This window comes from Ovis canadensis, chromosome 20 (genome assembly GCF_042477335.2).
Source record: "Ovis canadensis isolate MfBH-ARS-UI-01 breed Bighorn chromosome 20, ARS-UI_OviCan_v2, whole genome shotgun sequence".
Taxonomy (NCBI): Eukaryota; Metazoa; Chordata; class Mammalia; order Artiodactyla; family Bovidae; genus Ovis; species Ovis canadensis.
Genome location: NC_091264.1, coordinates 22,328,606 through 22,349,495, shown reverse-complemented (window position 1 = coordinate 22,349,495; position 20,890 = coordinate 22,328,606). Strand labels below are relative to the sequence as shown.

The 20,890-nt window shown below is 42.9% G+C and overlaps 1 protein-coding gene across 3 annotated transcripts; it reads left to right on the top strand.

Moving 5' to 3' along the window:
• The first annotated feature begins 4,961 nt into the window (after positions 1–4,961).
• Positions 4,962–13,455, top strand: LOC138426068 (rano class II histocompatibility antigen, A beta chain-like). 3 transcript variants are annotated; one of them, XM_069564730.1, is made up of 7 exons: positions 4,962–5,084; positions 5,208–5,320; positions 8,644–8,913; positions 10,856–11,137; positions 11,691–11,801; positions 12,053–12,080; positions 12,635–13,455. In XM_069564730.1, exons 1-6 carry the CDS (start codon positions 5,044–5,046, stop codon positions 12,064–12,066), a joined length of 831 nt encoding a protein of 276 aa, XP_069420831.1. In that variant the 5' UTR covers positions 4,962–5,043; the 3' UTR covers positions 12,067–12,080; positions 12,635–13,455. The 3 variants fall into 3 exon arrangements, with proteins under 3 accessions (XP_069420831.1, XP_069420832.1, XP_069420833.1); XM_069564731.1 differs by having other exon boundaries at positions 12,680–13,452; XM_069564732.1 differs by having other exon boundaries at positions 12,737–13,025.
• The last annotated feature ends 7,435 nt before the right edge of the window (positions 13,456–20,890 follow it).

Here is a 20,890-nt window from a genome sequence, read left to right as displayed (position 1 = left end):
TTGGAAAACTCAGCAGTGGCCACAGGACTGGAAAAGGTCAGTTTTCATTCCAATCCCAAAGAAAGGCAATGCCAAAGAATGCTCAGACTATCGCACAATTGCACTCATCTCACATGCTAGTAAAGTGATGCTCAAAATTCTCCAAGCCAGGCTTCAATAGTACGTGAACTGTGAACTTCCAGATGTTCAAGCTGGATTTAGAAAAGGCAGAGGAACCAGAGATCAAATTTCCATCATCCACTGGATCATCAAAAAAGAAAAAGAGTTCCAGAAAAACATCTATTCCTGCTTTATTGACTATGCCAAAGCCTTTGACTGTGTGGACCACAACAAACTCTGGAAAATTCTTAAAGAGATGGGAATACCAGACCACCTGACCTACCTCTTAAAAAATCTGTATGCAGGTCAGGAAACAACAGTTAGAACTGGACATGGAACAACAGACTGGTTCCAAATAGGAAAAGGAGTACGTCAAGGCTGTATATTGTCACCCTGCTTATTTAACTTATATGCAGAGTACATCATGAGAATCACTTGGCTGGAATAAGCACAAGCTGGACTCAAGATTGCCGGGAGAAATATCAATAACCTCAGATATGCAGATGGCAGACAGTGAAGAACTAAAGAGCCTCTTGATGAAAGTGAAAGAGGAGAGTGAAAAAGTTGGCTTAAAACTCAATATTCAGAAAATGAAGATCATGGCATCTGGTCCCATCACTTCATGGCAGATAGATGGGGAAACAGTGGAAACAGTGACAGACTTTATTTTCCTGGTCTTCAAAATCACTGCAGATGGTGATTGCAGCCATGAAATTAAAACACACTTGCTCCTTGGAAGAAGAGCTATAACCAACCTAGACAGTATATTAAAAAGCAGAGACATCACTTTGTCAACAAAGGTCCATCTAGTCAAGGCTATGTTTTTTCCAGTAGTCATGTATGGATGTGAGAGTTGGACTATAAAGAAAGCTCAGCACTGAAGAATTGATGCTTTTGAACTGTGATGTTGGAGAAGACTCTTGAGAGTCCCTTGGACTGCAAGGAGATCCAACTAGTCCTCCTAAAGGAGATCAGTCCTGGGTGTTCATTGGAAGGACTGATGCTGAAGCTGAAACTCCAATACTTTGGCCACCTGATATGAAGAACTGACTCACTGGAAAAGACCCTGATGCTGGGAAAGATGAAGGCAGGAAGAGAAGGGGACAACAGAGGATGAGATGGTTAGATGGCATCACTGACTTAATGGACATGAGTTTGAGTGAACTCCAGGAGTTGGTGATGGACAGGGAGGCCTGGCGTGCTGCAGTCCATGGGGTCACAAAGAGTCAGACACGACTGAGTGACTGAACTGAACTGAACTCTCCAATTTCATGGGGGGAGTCCCGGTGGAAATCTGACATTTTCTAAGGGGATTTCTGCACTAGCCTCCACGTCTCCTTTTTCTCATATTACCTCAGTCTGCAAGGCACTGAATGGAGCAATGGACAACATGGAAATTCAGGGAAGGGAGAAGAGGTGATGAGGCACTTTCCAGTCCAGCCAGAGAAGCCCTGTGTTTCTGTCCCCTCACGGCCTGTATCCATCCCTCCCTCCTTAGGCCACTGTTCTTAATTATTACTGTCACCGACCTTACAGAGGAAGTCTGCCACTGTATCGATACAGATCTGGGTGAAGGACACATTGAATTTAATATTCTATAAGAGGATCGGTTCAGTTCAGTTCAGTCGCTCAGTCATGTCCGACTCTGTATGACCCCATGAATTGCAGCACGCCAGGCCTCCCTGTCCATCACCAACTCCAGGAGTTCACTCAGACTCACGTCCATCAAGTCCGTGATGCCATCCAGCTATCTCATCCTCTGTCATCCCCTTCTCCTCCTGCCCCCAGTCCCTCCCAGCATCAGGGTCTTTTCCAGTGAGTCAACTCTTCTTATGAGGTGGCCAAAGTACTGGAGTTTCAGCTTCAGCATCATTCCTTCCAAAGAAATCCCAGGGCTGATCTCCTTCAGAATGGACTGGTTGGATCTCCTTGCAGTCCAAGGGACTCTCAAGAGTCCTCTCCAACACCACAGTTCAAAAGCATCAATTCTTCCGTGCTCAGCTTTCTTCAGAGTCCAACTCTCACATCCATACATGACCCCTGGAAAAAATATAGCCTTGACTAGATGGACCTTTGTTGGCAAAGTAATGTCTCTGCTTTTGAAAATGCTATCCAGGTTGGTCATAACTTTCCTTCCAAGGAGTAAGCGTCTTTGAATTTCATGGCTGCAGTCACCATCTACAGTGATTTTGGAGCCCCCCAAAATAAAGTCTGACACTGTTTCCACTGTTTTCCCATCTATTTCCCATGAAGTGATCATGTAGATACAAACCCAAATCTGGTTTATTTTAACTCGAGTCAATAAGAAGCAAGTCCATTGGGCAAACTGACTATTCTGTGACCTCAGGGCACTGACCAGCTTCCCAGTCACCACGAGAGGTCACCTCATCACAGGCTCTAAGGCCTAGAAGGGACAGTAGAGATGACCTAGTTCAATCCACGAATTTTTCAGAGTATAATGCAGGCAGTTCTGCTAGAACTGAGCTTCAGGAGACAAGGAATTCTTTCTTCTTCCCCACCACTGATGGATTCCTGGTGCCTAGAACAGAGCTACTCAATAAATGTTGATTCACTGAGAGTAGGAAGTCAAAAAATTCAGGCATACAGCCGAGATTAGAAAAAGAAACACATTTCCCTTTTTGATAGCCATATAAACAATGGAAGCCATATCTATTCTAACAAAAGTACCACATGCAGTTTTCTAGTACACAGCCTGCCCATTGCTGTTCATAACAACTGGCCTCTAGGGTGTATATCAAGTTCTACAAATTTGGAAACATCTACTAATTCAGTTTCTTCATTAGTTTCTGCCAAGTGAAAAAGAGAATACCCCCTTTTACTTTCACTTTGTAATTTGAAAGAGGAAATGTATGACAGAAGAGTTCTTTAGATGTCATTGGCAAAATTAATGCAACTGGTTGCCCAAAGATGGTATGGGTGAAAAATGTGCCAACTTCAAAAATATTGCAAAGAAACTGATTAATTAGTAGATGCTAATGAAGACTGTCACGACTTAACGACTAAACCACCAGTAAAGGAGAGAGTGCATTGGAGAATACCTAAGATTGCTGAGGTTGGCATAAATAAAATCACAGAAAAATTTGGTCATAATTCTTGGTTTCCAGATTAGATACAAAATAAGACATTGGGTTCTCTGATAGAAGATTCTGATGTTGACACTGAAGTCTATCCATAGAGCAAAGATTCTGAGATGCTGGCTAAAGAAGTTAGTGCTTGTCCTCAACAAACTTCCGAAACCGAGAGAACTGGCTTTTCACAGATGTGCTCACCAGAGAAGTCTCTCTCGACTGTTGTCCACTCCTCCAGTTCATATCCACGGCTTTGCCTTCTCAGTCTTTATTTCCAGGTCCACATCCGTCTATGAACATGTAAGTGTTAGTCGCTCAGTCGTGTCCGACTCTTTGCAGCCCCATGGACTGTAGCCTTCCAGGCTCCTCTGTCCATGGAACTCTCCAGACAAGAGCACTGGAGTGGATAGCCAATCCCTTCTCCAGGGGATCTTCCCAACCTGGGTCTCCTGCATTGTAGGCAGATTCTTTATCATCTGAATCATCAGGAAAGCCCCTCTGTCTATGCTCGTTGCCAAACAGGATCATTACAAGGACTTTACCCTTGTAAATCAAAAATCAAAATATTTTCTTGCTCCAAAGAAGACATACGGATGGCCAAAAAGCACATGAAAAGATGCTCAGCATCATTAATCATCAGAGAATTGCAAATCAAAACTACAGTGAAGTATCACCTCACACTGATCAGTGTGGCCATCATGAAAAAGTGTATGAAAGAAGGCTGGGGACTTACCTGGTGGTGCAGTAAACGAGTATCTGCCTGCAGTGTAGAGGGGCACGTGTATGGCCCCCAAGGACAGGCAGATGTCTCTGCTTCCTCAGTGGGCTGTGGGGTGAGTGGTGGTGGGTTTGTGGATGGGGTTTAGGTGAGAACTTACATAATGTTATCAACCAATACTACTTCAAAAAAAAAAATCTCTACTAGAGATTATATAATGTGTTGAAGGTCACAGAGTCTATTTTTTGTAAAATGATTTCTTTCACTCTACAGCATGTCAAATAACTCTACAATTTTCAGTGGTAGCATAATACTTCTTGTATGAAATTATGTTATAATTTACTTGCAAGTCCTTATTAGTTTGTTTCCTTTTTAATTTTAAAAAATTTAAAATCTTTTTTCTATGCTTTATTTCACTACTTTAAAAATTAATTTTTATTGGAGCATGGTTGCTTTACAATGCTGTGTTAGTTTCTAGGACTTCCCTCAGACGGTGGGTGAGACGGTAAAGCGTCTGTCTACAATGCAGGAGACCCGGGTTCGATCTCTGGGTCGGTAAGATCCCCTGGAGAAGGAAATGGCAATCCACTCCAGTACTATTGCCTGGAAAATCCCATGGACAGAGGAGCCTGGTAGGCTACAGTCCATGGGTCGCAAAGTGAATCAGCCATGATACTCATATATCCCCTCTTTTTCAGGGTCCCATCCCATTTAGATCACCACAGAGCACTGAGTAGAATTTCCCTGCGCTATATGGTTACAGAGTTCAATCTTTTGATACAAGTACATCTTCCTCAAAATCTGTTGTTTTACTTCATATCTCATGGTATCTCATAAGTCAAGGAGGGTAGTGAACAGCTTTTAGACAATCATCTTCTTTCCCAAGGAATATCATTTCATTTCTTTCCACCTCTGTACAGTCAAACCCTGAATATGAGAACCGGAAAAGTTGAAAAAATGTCCCAAGAAGAAATACGCCAATTCACTTTCCTTTTTGGTTCCTGAAATCTCCAAGCACATTTTCAGCGATCCAGTTCAGTGGGTTTTGGTGATGACCTAGTGATGGGTGCCTATCAACGGTCCATGAATACTTTTTGAATGGAGAACTTTCTTTGAAGGTGTTCTACCCAGAGACAAATGAGATCCCAAGTCACCGGATTGATTGGCCTTTCCCCAAGGTACTGTCCAATCCTAAAGTTCACAGGTTTTCTCATTTTCCTGCTCTGCAAAGTGAAGCGTCGGGTCCGTTGGTGGCAGCTGCGGTGACTGCCAGAGCTTCTCGTACACCGTTTCTGTTTCAGGGGTGGAAAGATGAGGGTGACCGTCCCCAGGAACCCTGGGACTGTGGCTGGAATGGTGATGGCTGTGTTTCTGGTGCTGAGGATCCCCGAGGCTCACTGCAGAGAGGCTCCGAGTAAGTGCTTGACAGCTGCTTTTCAGAGCTCTCCAGTCTGGGAATTAACCTCTTATGTCTCTTTGGTTTAGGGCTGGATACAGTGCACTCTGGTCAAATCGCAGGGAGAATTTAGAAGAGCTTCTATCAAGGTCCAGAGTTCTCCTCTTCAGAAAAAAGAATGTTGCTAGATTCCTTTTTGCAACCTCTGCATTTAGAGGGAAGGCTAGTGTCTCTCAGGGAAAAGACTTTGGGATCGCAGAGTTCTGGCAGAAAAAGAGAAAGTCCATTTCTATACCAGAGGCCAGGCAAAATGAGAAGCATTAAGACTGCTCAGAGAGTAAGTGGCAAGGATTTACTGTCTTAGGCACTCTTTGGGGCGAGGGGTGTTTATGTCCGCTCGGACTGAAGGTTGGAGAAATTCAAGGCAGCTTTACTCTCTGAAGAGGGTGAGCTCCTTGAGTGCGAGCTGCAGGTCCTCAGGCCCTTTGCCGGGTCTGAGAGGAGAAACGGGAAGGGTCCAGGCAACGATTGTCTCTAATTCTGAGTTTATGTACAACCCTGAATTCATATTGCTGAGGAATAGGGCTGTGAGACTAGTGAGAAAAGAAGAGAATTAATATTTACTGTGCATGCACAGATTTCCAAATCCTGTAGTGATACATTATACACAAGCACATGTGCACAGATGACTCTAGGGCAAGTGTTGTTAGCCACTGTTTATGTTTAAACATTGGTTATTTTGGAATACAACATTATTTGTATAACACAGACATTATGCAAAACATATATGAAAAGTTTAATAAAAGTGATACAGAAATATCCAAAAAACCAACAACCAGGTCTGAAATGACTATGCCCAGCACCCCAAAAGACCCCCATGTCCATCTTCCCAATCACACCCACTTCTAATTTCCAGAAGTCAGCTCTATTCTGACTCTTCCAATCTTAATATTACTGCTTTTCTTCACGGTTTGGACATATATGAACATGTCCTTAAACAATATAGCTTAGTTATTTCCCTCTTTACATGTTCTACAAGTTTTTTATTGTTACCAAACTATTTCTTATTGAAGAATAGTTGGTTGACAGTGTTGTGCCAATTTCTGCTGTGCGGCAAAGTGACTCACTTGCTGAGTCACATTTACACACATTCTTTTTTGTTCTTTTCCACGACGGTGTATCACAGGATGTTGACTAGAGTTCTATGTGCTCTACAGTAGGACCCTGTTGTTTATTCACCCTGAATGTAGCAATTTCCTCCCCCAAACTCCCAGTCCATTCCTCTCCTTCCCCGCAAGCTGCTAGAAACCACATACCTGTTCTCCACGTCCGTGACTCTGTTTCTGTTTTGGAGACAGGTTTGTTTGTGTCGTATTTTAGATTCCACGTTTAAGTGTTACCATATGATATTTGTCTTTCTCTTTCGGACTCACTTCATTTAGTATGATAAACTTTGGTTGCATCTGTTCTATGAATGTCTTGTCTCACTTCTGCTCAGAATAATGTTTGAGCTCTGTCATAGATCTTTCATATAACAATCATCAATCCATTTTCATTGTTGTGTAGGAGATCCCATGTTATGAGTGTGCTACAATGTACTTACCCATCCTTTTTTTTCTTTTATTTGAATTTCAAAGGTAGCACATATTCATTGTAACAATTTCAAACCTTATTAATATAATGTCAAAAGTAGAAGTAACTTCTTTCCCCTTCGTCTCCCCTTCCCCCACCCCCAATTCCACTTCCTGGAGAGAATCCCTTTATCAGTTAGGTGATAACCATCCAGATTTTTCTCTGTGCAAGTGGCTGGTTGGGATGCAAGGCTGAACTAAATCTCACTCCACGGGCTCTCCTGTAGAAAATTTCGTGTACTAGTTTATATATGGCAAATATATATGTTAATTGCCAAGTTTATCTCTGCTTGCTGTCTCATAGGACACACAGGCTTAACAAGGACAAATGGACTGTGGACTTTCTCCACTAAACTTCTTTCTCCCCCAGGTTTTCTCCTCTTTGTAAATACCACCACCATCCCACCCAGACGTTCAGGCCCTGAGGCTGGGGGACGTTCTTGAGTCCTTCTGCACTGTAGGACCCCAAGTCCAATCTGCTGGCTCTGTCTCCAAAATGTGCCCCTGTCCAGACACTTGTCACACCCTCCACTGCCAACCACCTGGCCTAAGCCCTCCTGTGCTTACCCATTTCGATGTGCGCTTTTGGATTGCTTCTACTTTTCCCCCTATGTATCCTGAAGCATATGAGCCTGCTTTTTCTTCGGCTGTATATTTAGAATGGAATTGGAGGTTCAAAATGGAATATGTATCTTTAAAACAGAATATGCAAAAGTTATTCAAATTGATTGCTTCTGATAAAAAGAACCCAGTTCTTGGCATTTTTGGTTTTTTAGATGTTATGCTTTCTTATCTGGTAGATATAGAGTTGTATTTCACTGTATTTTTCTTTTGAAGTGTAGTTGATTTACAATGTGTTAATTTCTGCTGTACAGCAAAATGATTTAGTTATATATATATATACATTCTTTTAAAAAATTATTCTGTTCCACTATGGTTTATCACAGGGTATTGAATACAGTTCCGTGTGCTGTACTGTAGGAACTTATTGTCTGTCCATTCTTAAATAACAGTTTGCATCTGCTCATCCCAAACTCCCACTCCATTCCTCCCCTCCCAAAGGAAGTGTCTGTATTTCACTGTATCTTTAACTTGAATTTCTTTGATTTTAATGAGGATGGGCAACTCTGCCTATGTTTATTGTCTACTTGTGTTTAGTCTTTATTGTAGTACCTATGTTGACATTTCTCCTTTTTTTTTCTATTATAGTATCTGTTATTTGTTTTTAAGAAATAAAAAGAATACTATACTCCAAACCAAGCATGTGGTCACCCCATGCTTTACCAGTATTTGTTGGCACTTCCTGGCTTGTCTTTTCATTCCCTTAAGATATCTTTTGATGAGCACAAGCTGTTATTCTAATGAAGTTGATCATTCATTTCTCCTTTATGACTTGTCATTTTCATGATTTGCTGAAGAAATACTTTATACTTCCAGAGTCATGAAGATGGTCTCAGATTTCATCTCTAATGTATTGGCAGGATTGCATTTCATACTCAGAGCTTTAATTCATCCAGGTTTAGTTTGTCCAGGGTGTGAAGAATGGTCTAGCTTCATCTAAATTTTTCCTGGGGATATGATTCTAGGGGTTGAGAGCAGATTTTATTTAATCCTTTGGTACTTTCCTTCTGTCGTCCATGCCTTCCTAAGACAAGTGGCTGGTTGGGATGCAAGGCTGAACTAAATCTCACTCCACGGGCTGTCCCGCAGAGAATTTCGTGTACCAGTTTAAAGGCATGTGCTACTTCACCAATGGGACGGAACACGTGAGGCTTGTGGCCAGACAGATCTACAACAAGGAAGAGATCCTGCACTTTGACAGCGACCTGGGCGAGTTTGTGGCTGTTACAGAGCTGGGCCGGGTGTGCGCTGAGATCTGGAACACCCAGAAGGACCTCCTGGCGGAGTTTCGGGCTTACGTGGAGACGCTGTGTAGACACAACTACAAGGAGACGGTCGGCTTCACTGTCCAGAGGAGAGGTGGGTTTAGGACGGGCCGAGATGCCTTCACACAGAGCCTCGTGGGGAAGGACGCAGGAAAGTGATCTTTTGTGGTTTCCCAGCATCTTGGGGGGACCAGGAGGGGTGTCAGTCTCTAAGGGGGAAAAATGTTGGAAGGTCTGGCAGGGTAGAGTTGGGAGGGTGTGAAAATCACTGGGGGCTTCCCAGGTGGCGCTAGTGGTGAAGAACCCACCTGTGAGTGCAGGAGACCTGAGAGGCGTTGGGAACAGTGTCTGGCAGCTTCAGTCCTTCGAATGTCCCAAGCCCTGGCTGTATCTGGTGGGGCTTCTGAGTCCCTGTCACCTCCTAGGCTCCACACCTTCCTACAGCATCTGACTCTTATGTACTTCCTTCATCCTTACCCTCGCAGAAGTAATCCTTCATCCTTGAAATGCTCTCCTTTTCTCCACCTTCCCTTTTTTTCTCTATTGAAATCTCTCATCCTTTCAGCCCCAACCTCAAGAGCAGTGCTTCTGTCTGCTTTGCTGGGGCAGCTAGGTGGAGCTGGCCTTGGTCCTCCAGCTGTGAGCACAGCACACTTGGCATATATGGACCCGTGCACATGGATGGTATGTATATACAGTTTAAACGTTATCCTGTCTGTTAGCAGATGCAAGCTATCATATATCGGATGGATAAACAACAAAGTCCTGCTGTAGAACACAGGGAATGATGTTCAATATCCTGTGATAAACCACAATGGAAAAGAATATGAAAAAGAGTATATACGTGTACACATATATAATTGAGCCACGTAGCTGCATAGCAGAAATAAACACATTGTACATCAACTATGTGGTGGTTTAGTTGCTAAATTGTGTCTGACTCTTACGACCCCCTGGACTATAGCCCGCCAGGCTCCTCTGTCCATGGAAATCTCCAGGCAAAAATACTGGCGTGGGTTGCCATTTCCTTCTCCAAAAAATCAACGATACCTCAATAAAAATCAACTGTACTTCAGTAAAATAACCTACTTCAGCAAAAAATTATCCAGTCTGTGTTACAAAGAGCTTTCACATAAATGATCTTGTTCAAGAAACCAGTGATTGCTAAACAAAGGTATTCTTCTCTTACAAATTAGGCTAGCATATAAGCTAAATAAACCCAGAGCTGGAATTCTAATAGGTGACAAATATTTGTTATTTTTGTGGATGTGCATGCAAGCAGGTTAAAAGAGCATTATTTATAACAAAGCCTGAAAACAACCCAACTTTTCGTCAAGAAACAAATTGAGGCATAATTATATAATAGACTACTACTCAGCAATTAAAAGGAACAAACAGGGATTTCCCTGGTGGTCCAGTGCAGGGGTAGTGGGGTTCTTGGCCAGAGAACTAAGATTCCACATGCCGTGTAGCAACTAAGCCCATGTGCCAAACAAAATATCCATGCTGTAATGGAGGCTCCCCTGCCACAGCTAAGACTGGATGCAGCCAAATACATAAATAAAATGTTAAAAAGAGAAACAAGCGAATGGACAAATGAATTGAGTTATAACCATACAATAGAATAGCATGCAGCAATGGAAGGGACAGGAAACCATTAGGTGGGCGGGTCTCATAGAAACTATGTTGAGATGCAGAAGCGAGAAGCAAGGTGGCACAGATGGCAACGTTCCATCCACACAAAAATCACAAACAGGTAAGATTAATCTACGGTGTTGGAAATTAGAATAGTAATTGCCTCTGGCCACTCCAGTGTTCTTGCCTGGAGGATCCCAGGGACGGGCGAGGCTGGTGGGCTGCTGTCTATGGGGCCGCACAGAGTCGGACACGAGTGAAGCGACTTAGCAGCAGCAGCAGCAGCAGAGGCGGTGGTAATACCTGCTATCTGGTCTACTGTGGTTTCTAAGGACAGACTGCAGCCCCTGGTAAGAATTCTTTGTTGCCTCATTCTCTAGTTTTGTCTCTTTTCCTCCTAGTGGAGCCTACAGTGCCGGTCTCTTCAGCCAGTACAGAGGCCCCGAACCTCCGTAATCTGCTGGTCTGTTCAGCGACAAATTTCTATCCTCGCCAAGTTAAAATCAAATGGTTCCGGAATCAACAGGAGCAGACAGCTGGAGTTGGGTTCACACCTCTTACTCAGAATGGGGACTGGACCTACCACATTCACGTGATGCTAGAGACAATACCACAGCTTGGAGACGTCTATGTTTGCCACGTGGACCACCCCAGCCTCCAGAGCCCCATCACAGTAGAATGGCGTAAGGGCCGCTTCATTGACCCTACGGACTCGACAGAAAAGAAAAACTTCAGGGAGAGCGCTGGGTCTGGGGGGGTGGAGTCCGTCCTCATCCCTCACGTCCTGTGTAACCCCCTGATACAATGTCTGGGCTGGAAGTGACCGAGGACTAGATCCCAGTATCTCAAGTTGAAAGGCATCTGTTGAGTCCTTATCTCATTTTCCCCCCAAGATGGGATGGTGGTCCCTTCACATGATCGGACCCCTCTCCCCTCTCCTCCAGGCTGCAGTTCAGCCTGAGTAATGCACCTTCTGAAGTGTTCAAGCTCTGGGCTTTGACATAGAGGCTGGTATCTGAAGGTGACCCGTGGAGGACAGACAAATGGACATGTCTCCTTGGGGCTGCCATCCTCTCCCCATCATCCATCAGAGCCCCTCGGGATCTTTGCCTGCCTTCCCCTCTTCTGTCTGGTTTCTGAGCCCCTCTGTCTCTTATACACACGACCAGACTCCAGGCTTCCAGACAAGGATGCTGTGGGCCGTGGGGACACTGACGTGTGGGCTTTTACTTCCAGGGGCACAGTCTGAATCTGTCCAGAGAAAGATGTGGAGCGGAATTGGAGGTTTTGTGCTGGGGCTGATCTTCCTTGGTGTGGGCCTTTTTGTCCACTTTCAGGATAAAAGAGGTAAGGCACCTTGGGAGAAAAAGGGGAAGACAGGCGCTAGGCTGAAAAGCCTCTGTTGATCCTTCTCTAGTGACTGTCTCAGTGACATTGGGGTGGTCTTCTTTTGTGGTAGTTGAATCTTTATTGTATGTGGGTGGGAGCAAAGAACGTTCTGGAACTGCCCCCCTCATTTCCTTTTGGAGGCTGAGATGAACAGAGATGTTATTTTCTCACCAGCCGGGTGAATGAGTTTTTATTTCCCTTCCTTCCAGCTAGCCAATCCTGAGGCCTCATCCACAGGTAAGACCCCTCCCCTTCTGGTCCGGAACAATGGCACACACAAGATAGATGAAGCTGTGGAGTGGGTTGGTCTGGACTCTCTCACCGGCCTCTGTTATTCCATTCTTGGTTCACACCACATTCACTCATATGAGTTGAGGTCAGGGAAAAGTCTGGAACCTTCTGTGCAGTCTCTGCAGGAAACCTCAGAGGTGGTTTCTCCAGAAGAGGACCCAGCCTTTGCTATCAGCCATTCAGAAGTGTCTGAATGATGCCCTAGACTCCACCATGACAGGAAGTACTCCTGAACTTGCCGGTAGGAGAAAGGGCAGGACCCACAGTTCTCACCAATCTGATTGGTCCATGACCTGTGCTCAGAACCTGGCCACGTGGCCCTTCAGCTGAAGATGTGTGTTCACTTTGGTAGAGTATGGTCCTTCCCTAGTGCCAGGAGACACAGTGAAGAGCAGGTGTTAGACGAGATTAATCTCAGTGTCCCCAAGGGACCCAGAGGGGCTAGGGCTGAGTCTGCCTTGGGGTGGGTGTGACTTGTGAGTCCCGCGTCTCTCCTCCAGGGTTCCGGCACTGACCCCAGTGTTCTTCCTCCTGGGGTCTGTCAGGACTCTTTCCCGATCTTGTCCTGCTAGTCTCTGTGGTTCCTGCCTCCCTTCTCTCAGGACCTGTGAACAAGCCAGCTCCGCCCGCACCATCCGTCAGGACCTGACTCCCGGTGACCCAGAAGCAGCTGTCACATGCTCTTTTTGTTTTGATTTTTCCTGAATTTCTGCCCATGACTCAACTTTCCTCTTCGGCTCTCTGAGCTGCCTGCTGAGTCTGTTTGAACCATAAATGGCCTCAACAGGCGTTTCTGATCTCGTTCTCTTCTGAAGACTGCCCGTGAATTCAGTGTCAGACTCTTTCATCTTTCCATCAAATAGTTTTCAAAATTAAATAGAATCGTGAATCCCTTGTGTTCCCAATTCTTATGGAGTGTGATGGTGGTGGTCCTGGGGAAACACTGACAAAGAAAAGGTCAGATTCTCAAGTGCAGTTATGTCCCCAAGAAGGTCAGATCCAGGCAAGGAGACTGGAAAGTCATGGGTCCCCATCCTTGGTCTAATTCAGGTATCAGGTAACAACATGAAGTGAGGTGTGAAGTAAATTCAATTTTCCACTGTCTGTGGGTCCTGGAAGCTGGGATTGTGTGCAGCAGATTTTCCTGACTTCCACTACAGTCTAGTCTGACGAGTTTTTATGTATTTGTGCAAGTGAAACGGTTTGGTCCCTTCATGGACCCAATGCCTAATGTGATGAATCAAACTGAGAGCACAGATATCTTCTGTCAAGTGCCCTGTCTCCTTGGGGCAAAAGATCAATAAAATTATTGCTCATTGAATCCAAACTGCCGGAATGTATAATTAACAGTGGAAGGTTTTATTAGCAAGTATTTTTTCCCAGTGCATATGATGAAAACTCTCCTAAAATCAGCCTAAACGGAAACATTCATTTGGGGGTCTCATGTAATTGGAAAGTTTGTGCTCGGATTTGACTTCAGAAAAATGCCTAGATCCCAGGATGTCAGTGAGACCCTCCCCCCTCTCTCTTGGCCAGTCTCTGGGCCCTCTCCCCACCTTCTGCCTCAGTCTCTCCTCTCAGCGTACCTCTCTGTATCTCTCTCCATCTGTATCTCTGTTTTCCTCTTTTTGTCTTTCCATTTCTCTTTTGCCGTCTGTCTGAAGGACCCTTTCTCTCCCTGTTAATCTGTTCGTCGGTTTTCCTGTCTTTCTGTCTCTGTGAGTGCTTTTCTTCTTATATCCGTGTTTCAGCTTCTGAGTGTCTCTCTTTCTCTGTATTTTGCTGCCTCTTCTCTCTCTGTGCCTCGCACGTGCATTTCCGCCTCTCAGAATGCCTCCTGCCCACCTCTCCACGCCTCACTCTGCTGGCTCACGTGCCTGACTGTCGCTTCTTCTCTTTCTGTCATTCTCTCTGCCTGTTATCCTTTTGTGTACATTCTCTCTTGATATTGTTTGTCCCTCTGCTTCTCTCTGTCTCCACCTCTCATTTGGGATACGGGTTTCTTGCTTTCTCTGGCTCATGCTCTGCGCGTGTCTCTTGAGTTCTGCGCTTCCCTGTTTGTGTCTCTTATTTTCTCCTATGGGAATCAAGCATTTTCCACATGGCTGGTAATACGGCCATCTCAGATTTTCAGCCCATCACCCAAACGACAAAAGACCATTCTGTTGAGTTTAATTTAAAAATCTAGATGAAGTCTGATTGAGCGACACTCCAAGCTTTCACTTGGACCGTCACAGGACAGTCACTTTATCCATAGGTATGAGGGACTCTGATTGACCAGGCTTGAACTCAATTCTCTGTTGTAGATGGAGACTTTTTTCCTTTCCCAAAACAAGGATGGAAAAGAGTAAGACTGGATGGATAAGCAACATGTCACCACCATCATCCATTATGCAAAACTTTGATACCTGAAGTTTCTCTGTCTCTGCTTTTCTGTTGGAAAAAAAATTCAGATGTTTCCTCTATGTAGAATTTATGTAGTCCGTATACAACCAATGCTTTACTTTCCTATTCTAAAGGGAGAAATACCAGATCACATTGACCTCCAAATCTAGGATCTCTGATGATGTAAATTTCTTTTTCTACCATAGATATGGCTCTTAGTGGTCCAAAAGTTGTGGTGAAATGATAAGTTCACCCCCCACTAGTACAGGAGGAAATGATGGCATAACCACAACAAACATAATCGTCAAATGAGTGAAAGGTTCAGAGTGTGTCCAACTCACTGAGCTGGCGGAGGAGCGTAATACGTCACAGAATCTGGCTGAAACTTGGCTCTGCTCCCAAGGAGGGTCTACACTGCCCCGGTCCTACCTGGTCCCTCTGTGAGATGGCCCAGGACAGGGCTCTTCTGTGTCACAATTTAGAAGTCCTCCTCATTTTGGTGGGTTTAAAGGGGCACGTGACTTTGTGTGGGCACTCTGGATGCTGAGGAATATCTTAGACATGTATACTTCTTTTTTTAAAAAATTTACCCAAGGTATTTTTTTTTTTATGATTTGGAAATAAATTAAGGATACTATCTCAGTCTACCATTCTGAAGAATTATTCATCTACACGACATAGTAAGCCTTCATTGACGTTCTTCTGCTATGAAACGAACAATCTTTAGACAGATTTGACATAACACCTAGAAATTTTTAACTTTTAAGCTTATATGTGTGTTTTTAATTGTGCATTAGAAAAGATGCAGAATTTCATAGAAGACAACTTCATATTCGAACCTATGCAGTTATTCCACTCAATGCTGAATGTAAAATCCCTAATTCTTTTTTTCTCCTGGGAATTCGTTTTTTCTCTCACTTCTTTCTTGTTTTTGCATAACCTTTATTTTTTAATATAAATTTATTTATTTTAATTGGAGGCTAATTACTTTACAATATTGTATTGGTTTTGCCATACATTGACATGAATCCACCATGGGGGTACATGTGTTCCCCATTCTGAGCCCCTCCTCCTACCTCCCTCCCATCCCATCCCTCTGGGTCATCCCAGTGCACCAGCCCCGAGCACCCTGTCTCATGCATTGAACCTGGACTGGTGATTCGTTTCACATGTGATAATATACATGTTTCAATGCCATTCTTCCATATCATCCCACCCTCGCCTTCTCCCACAGAGTCCAAAAGACTGTTCTATACATCTGTGTCTCTTTTGCTGTCTTGCATACAGGGTTATCATTACCATCTTTCTAAATTCCATATATATGTGTTAGTATACTGTATTGGTGTTTTTCTTTCTGGCTTACTTCACTCTGTATAATAGGCTCCAGTTTCATCCACCTCATTAGAACTGATTCAAATGTATTCTTTTTAATGGCTGAGTAATACTCCATTGTGTATATGTACCACAGCTTTCTTATCCATTCATCTGCTGATGGACATCTAGGTTGCTTCCATGTCCTGGCTATTATAAACAGTGCTGTGATGAATATTGGGGTATGCGTGTCTCTTTCAATTCTGGTTTCCTCGGTGTGTATGCCCAGAAGTGGGATTGCTGGGTCATAAGGCAGTTCTATTTCCAGTTTTTTAAGGAATCTCCACACTGTTCTCCATAGTGGCTGTACTAGTTTGCATTCCTACCAACAGTGTAAGAGGGTTCCCTTTTCTCCACACCCTCTCCAGCATTTATTGCTTGTAGACTTTTGGATAGCAGCCATTCTGACTGGTGTGAAATGGTACCTCTTTGTGGTTTTGATTTGCATTTCTCTGATAATGAGTGCTGTTGAGTATCTTTTCATGAGTTTGTTAGCCATCTGTATGTCTTCTTTGGAGAACTGTCTATTTAGTTCTTTGGCCCATTTTTTGATTGGGTCGTTTATTTTTCTGGAATTGAGCTGCAGGAGTTGCTTGCATATTTTTGAGATTAGTTGTTTGTCAGTTGCTTCATTTGCTATTATTTTCTCCCATTCTGAAGGCTGTCTTTTCACCTTGCTTATAGTTTCCTTAGTTGTGCAGAAGCTTTTAATTTTAATTAAGTCCCATTGTTTATTTTTGCTTTTATTTCCAATATTCTGGGATGTGGGTCATAGAGGATCCTGCTGTGATTTATGTCGGAGTGTTTTGCCTATGTTTTCCTCTAGGAGTTTTATAGTTTCTGGTCTTATGTTTAGATCTTTAATCCATTTTGAGTTTATTTTTGTGTATGGTGTTAGAAAGTGTTCTAGTTTCATTCTTTTACAAGTGGTTGGCCAGTTTTCCCAGCACCACTTGTTAAAGAGATTGTCTTTTCTCCATTGTATATTCTGGCCTTCTTTGTCAAAGATAAGGTGTCTATAGGTGCGTGGATTTATCTCTGGGCTTTCTATTTTGTTCCATTGATCTATATTTCTGTCTTTGTGCCAGTACCATACTGTCTTGATGACTGTGGCTTTGTAGTTTTTCTGAGAATTTTTGCAATAATTTATCATTTTGTGTGGTGTATTATGAAACCCTAACGGGGGAATCTGTTAGGCAGTACCTATTGATAAAACTAAATTCTTGATGAATCGAGATCCTGAAATGCAGGCTCAATTACTGTAGCTTCTCTCTCTTTTTGCTACGACTTCAAGTATTTCAACTGCAGCCCCAGGTCCTCAGCTTATCTATTCTTTCCTCCTGTGAATGAGCAGGAAAGGATGACAAAGAGATAGATTCCTCTGATCCATCTTCCCAGGTTACATTCTAGTGAAAATCTTCAAATGAGAGGCATTTAGACCTTTATTAGGGAAGAACTGCATCACATTTTAAGGTTCCTAAGTGGTCATTCTACCCCCTCACACAGATTTTCCCTGGCTCCTCCTAGGTAGCAGGCACATCTCACCCTGAGTGTTCCTTTTTTGTCTAACTTTACTTCTAACAATGTCTTTACGGAGCAGATACTTTAATTTTTAAACTATTTGACTTAGTTATGTTGGATTTTTGGCCATGAGCAGAAAGTAGGCCTCTTAAAGATGATTTATATTTATGCTTTTGATGGACCAGATTGAAAAGATTTGATTCTTTCCTGTTTAAGACACTGTCATTTCTTTTTTGAATTATTGAAACAGCCTCCCACTCATTTCTCTACTCCTTTCTCAATTCCTACAATTTACTTTCCGCAGAGCAATAAGAAATATTCTGAAAACCTAAATCACATCACATCTATGTAAGGCCTAAATATCTCAAGTGTTTCCCTACCGTACTTAAAATTAAACCTAGATTCCTCAGTTGGCTAACAAAATCCTCTGTGACTTGGTCTGTGTTCATACTTCTGAGTTCATCATATGCCTTTCTACTGTCCCACTTCATCTGTTTGGGTTATACTGGATGCTCTAAGAAATCAGTCTTAAAAATTCAGCAGATCAGCAAGGCCGCTGAAGAAAATGTAATTCCCAGCTTTTAGGTTGCGCACACTTGCCCGTCAACACCAGTATAGTCCCCGATATAGAACAGGCACGTGGTACATATTTGCGGTTGGCTTCATGGGGATCTCTGTTTCAGGGCTTCCTCTGTCTCTGGAATCTTTTCTATTTGGGTGTATATTTGTACTCTTGTGCCAATACTGCACTTCTAATGACTACACTTTTATCATCTGCTTTGGTATCTGGAGTGTCTTCCCTCTTCCACTCTAGATTTTCTTTCCAGAATTGTCTTGGCTACTTTTGCTCACCGACACACACAGACGCCTTCCTACAGCAGGATTACATCATTATCATCCCGTGTCACTTTGCTGTTTCCCATATGTCTCTCTGATGGATAGGAAATGGTCCTATTTGAGTGGGATTTAAAAGTTGTCTCCATACTGTGTTCTCTACAGGAACAGAATTGCTTCATCATACAAGATCTTAGAGTCAACAGTCTTGCTAAATTCTTATAAACCTCAAAAGTGATTTTTTTTGGATTCCCTAGCAGCATGCAGAACTTCCCCATCCAGAGGCTGAACCCACACCCCTTACCCTAGACCACTGGTCCACTGGACTGCTGTGGGGGGCTCCTCTTGTAAGTGATCTTGAAAAATTTTTTGATTGCCCCCAAACACAGTTTTTGTACACAGGTATAATGTATTAAAAATAATGGGTTTGTCTCTTCCTTTCTGACCTTTATAGCTTCTTTCTTTCTCTACTTCTTTGAAAGAGATATCCAGTAAACTAGTGAATAGATGTCATTACAAGCTGCTATACTTGTTTTGTTCCTGAGTGCATATCATCCATCTGCTTTGAAGTTCTCATTCAAAGTATCTATTTTGGGGCTGTTAGTGCCAGGGACAAGAGAAAATGGTGTTTATCTAATTTCTGTTAATCACAGAAAACATGTTAAAAAGTGATGGCTTCTCCAAGAAAACCTCTTCAGTACTCAAAAGTTGACATTTTCATATGATTCAGAGTACATCTAACTCTTCAGTATTCTGGTTCTCTATAAATGAATAAGAGGTCAATATGTCATCCATTGGGACTTGGTACCCTGAAAAAAAATGCCCATGAAGATGATGAATTGGTAGAAAGACTTAGAAGCAGGGTCTTGGCCCTTGGGTGGAGATGCCAAGGTCTACTTCTGATGAAGGTAATAAATTGGCACTGACATAGACAGCGATTGTGAATACACATTCCTAGACGTAAGGCTCCACTATAGTAGGCATTCAGCACTATTATTTATTTATGGCAGAAGCAGGCATTGATTTGGCCTAAGGAGTTTCCCTCCCCACACCTCCGGCTGTTCAAGTGATAAACATAGCCTGTTTCTACAAGAAGAGCCCAGAGGAACAAAATTTACTTTAAATGCTTTTAAGCAGAAAGGAGTTTATTAAAAGGCTTACTATGGCTTAGAGAATCAGCAAGACACGAGGTGGAAACAAATCAGGCAACCTGGGAAGCTAGCTTGAGTCAGAAGCATCACATTACAGAAGGTCCTGACTACAGGAAGCTACTGGGACACCTGTCTCTTTACACCACGAAGTGACAATATCTCCTAACTCTGTGACCAAAAAACAAAGCACACCCACTGGTGTCTTTTCAGGAAAGAACACCGTCAACATGTCCAAGCTTCTCTAGAATGCCTCTGATCAGCCAAAGCCAGATGACACCTAAGATCATCCAGGAATGTGGATGTGGGTATGATTATAACAAGTGAGGTAAGTCATACAGAGAAAGACAAATATCATATGATATCACTTGTGTCATATGATGCAAACAAGAGACATCACTTTGCTGACAAAGGTCCATATAGTCAAAGCTATGGTTTTTCCAGTAGTCATTTATGGATGTGAGAGTTAGACTATAAAGAAAGCTGAGTGCCAAAGAACTGATGCTTTCAAACTGTGGTGTTGGAGAAGACTCATGACAGTCCCTTGGACTGCAAGGAGATCCAACCAGTCAATCCTAAAGGAAATCAAGCCTGAATATTCATTGGAAGGACTGATGCTGGAGCTGAAGCTCCAATACGTTGGCCACCTGATGCGAAGAGCCAACTCATTGGAAAACACACTGATGCTGGGAAAGACTGAGGGCAGGAGGAGAAGGGGGTGACAGAGGATGAGATGGTTGGACGACATCACCAACTCAATGGACATGAGTTTGAAAAATCTCTGGGAGACAGTGAAGGACAGTGAAGCCTGGTATGCTGCAGTCCATGGGGTTGCAAAGAGTCAGACATGACTTAGTGACTGAGCAACAAATCACTTGTACGTGGAATCTAAGAAAGTGGTACAAATGAACTTATTCATAAAACAGAAACAGACTCACAGATGTAGAAAACCAATTTATGGTTACCAGGGGGAGAAGTGAGGGATAAACTGAGAGACGGAGACTGATACATACGCACTGCTGTATATAGAATAGACAACTAACAAGGACCTACTGTAGAGCTCAGGGACCTGCTCTGGACTCTGTAATGGCCTATGTGGGAAAAGAATCTAAGAAAGAACGGATTATGCATATGTATAACTGGATCACTTTGCTGTACAGCAGAAACTAACCTGACACTGTAATCAACTATACCCCCAAAATTAAAAAAAATCATGATATGATTATAGATGGAATCTCAGAAAAAACGATACAAACGAACTTATTTACGAAACAGAAACAGACTCACATAAAAAACAAACTTATGGTTATCAAAGGGGAAAGGTGGGTGGGAGTGATAAGTTAGGAGTTTGAAATTAACATATACACACTATTATACATGAAATAGATAACTAACAAGGACCTATTATGTAGCACAGGGAATTCTACACAATATTTTGTAATAACATGAATGGGAAAAGAATTTGAAAAAGCATAGATATGTGTATATTTATAACTG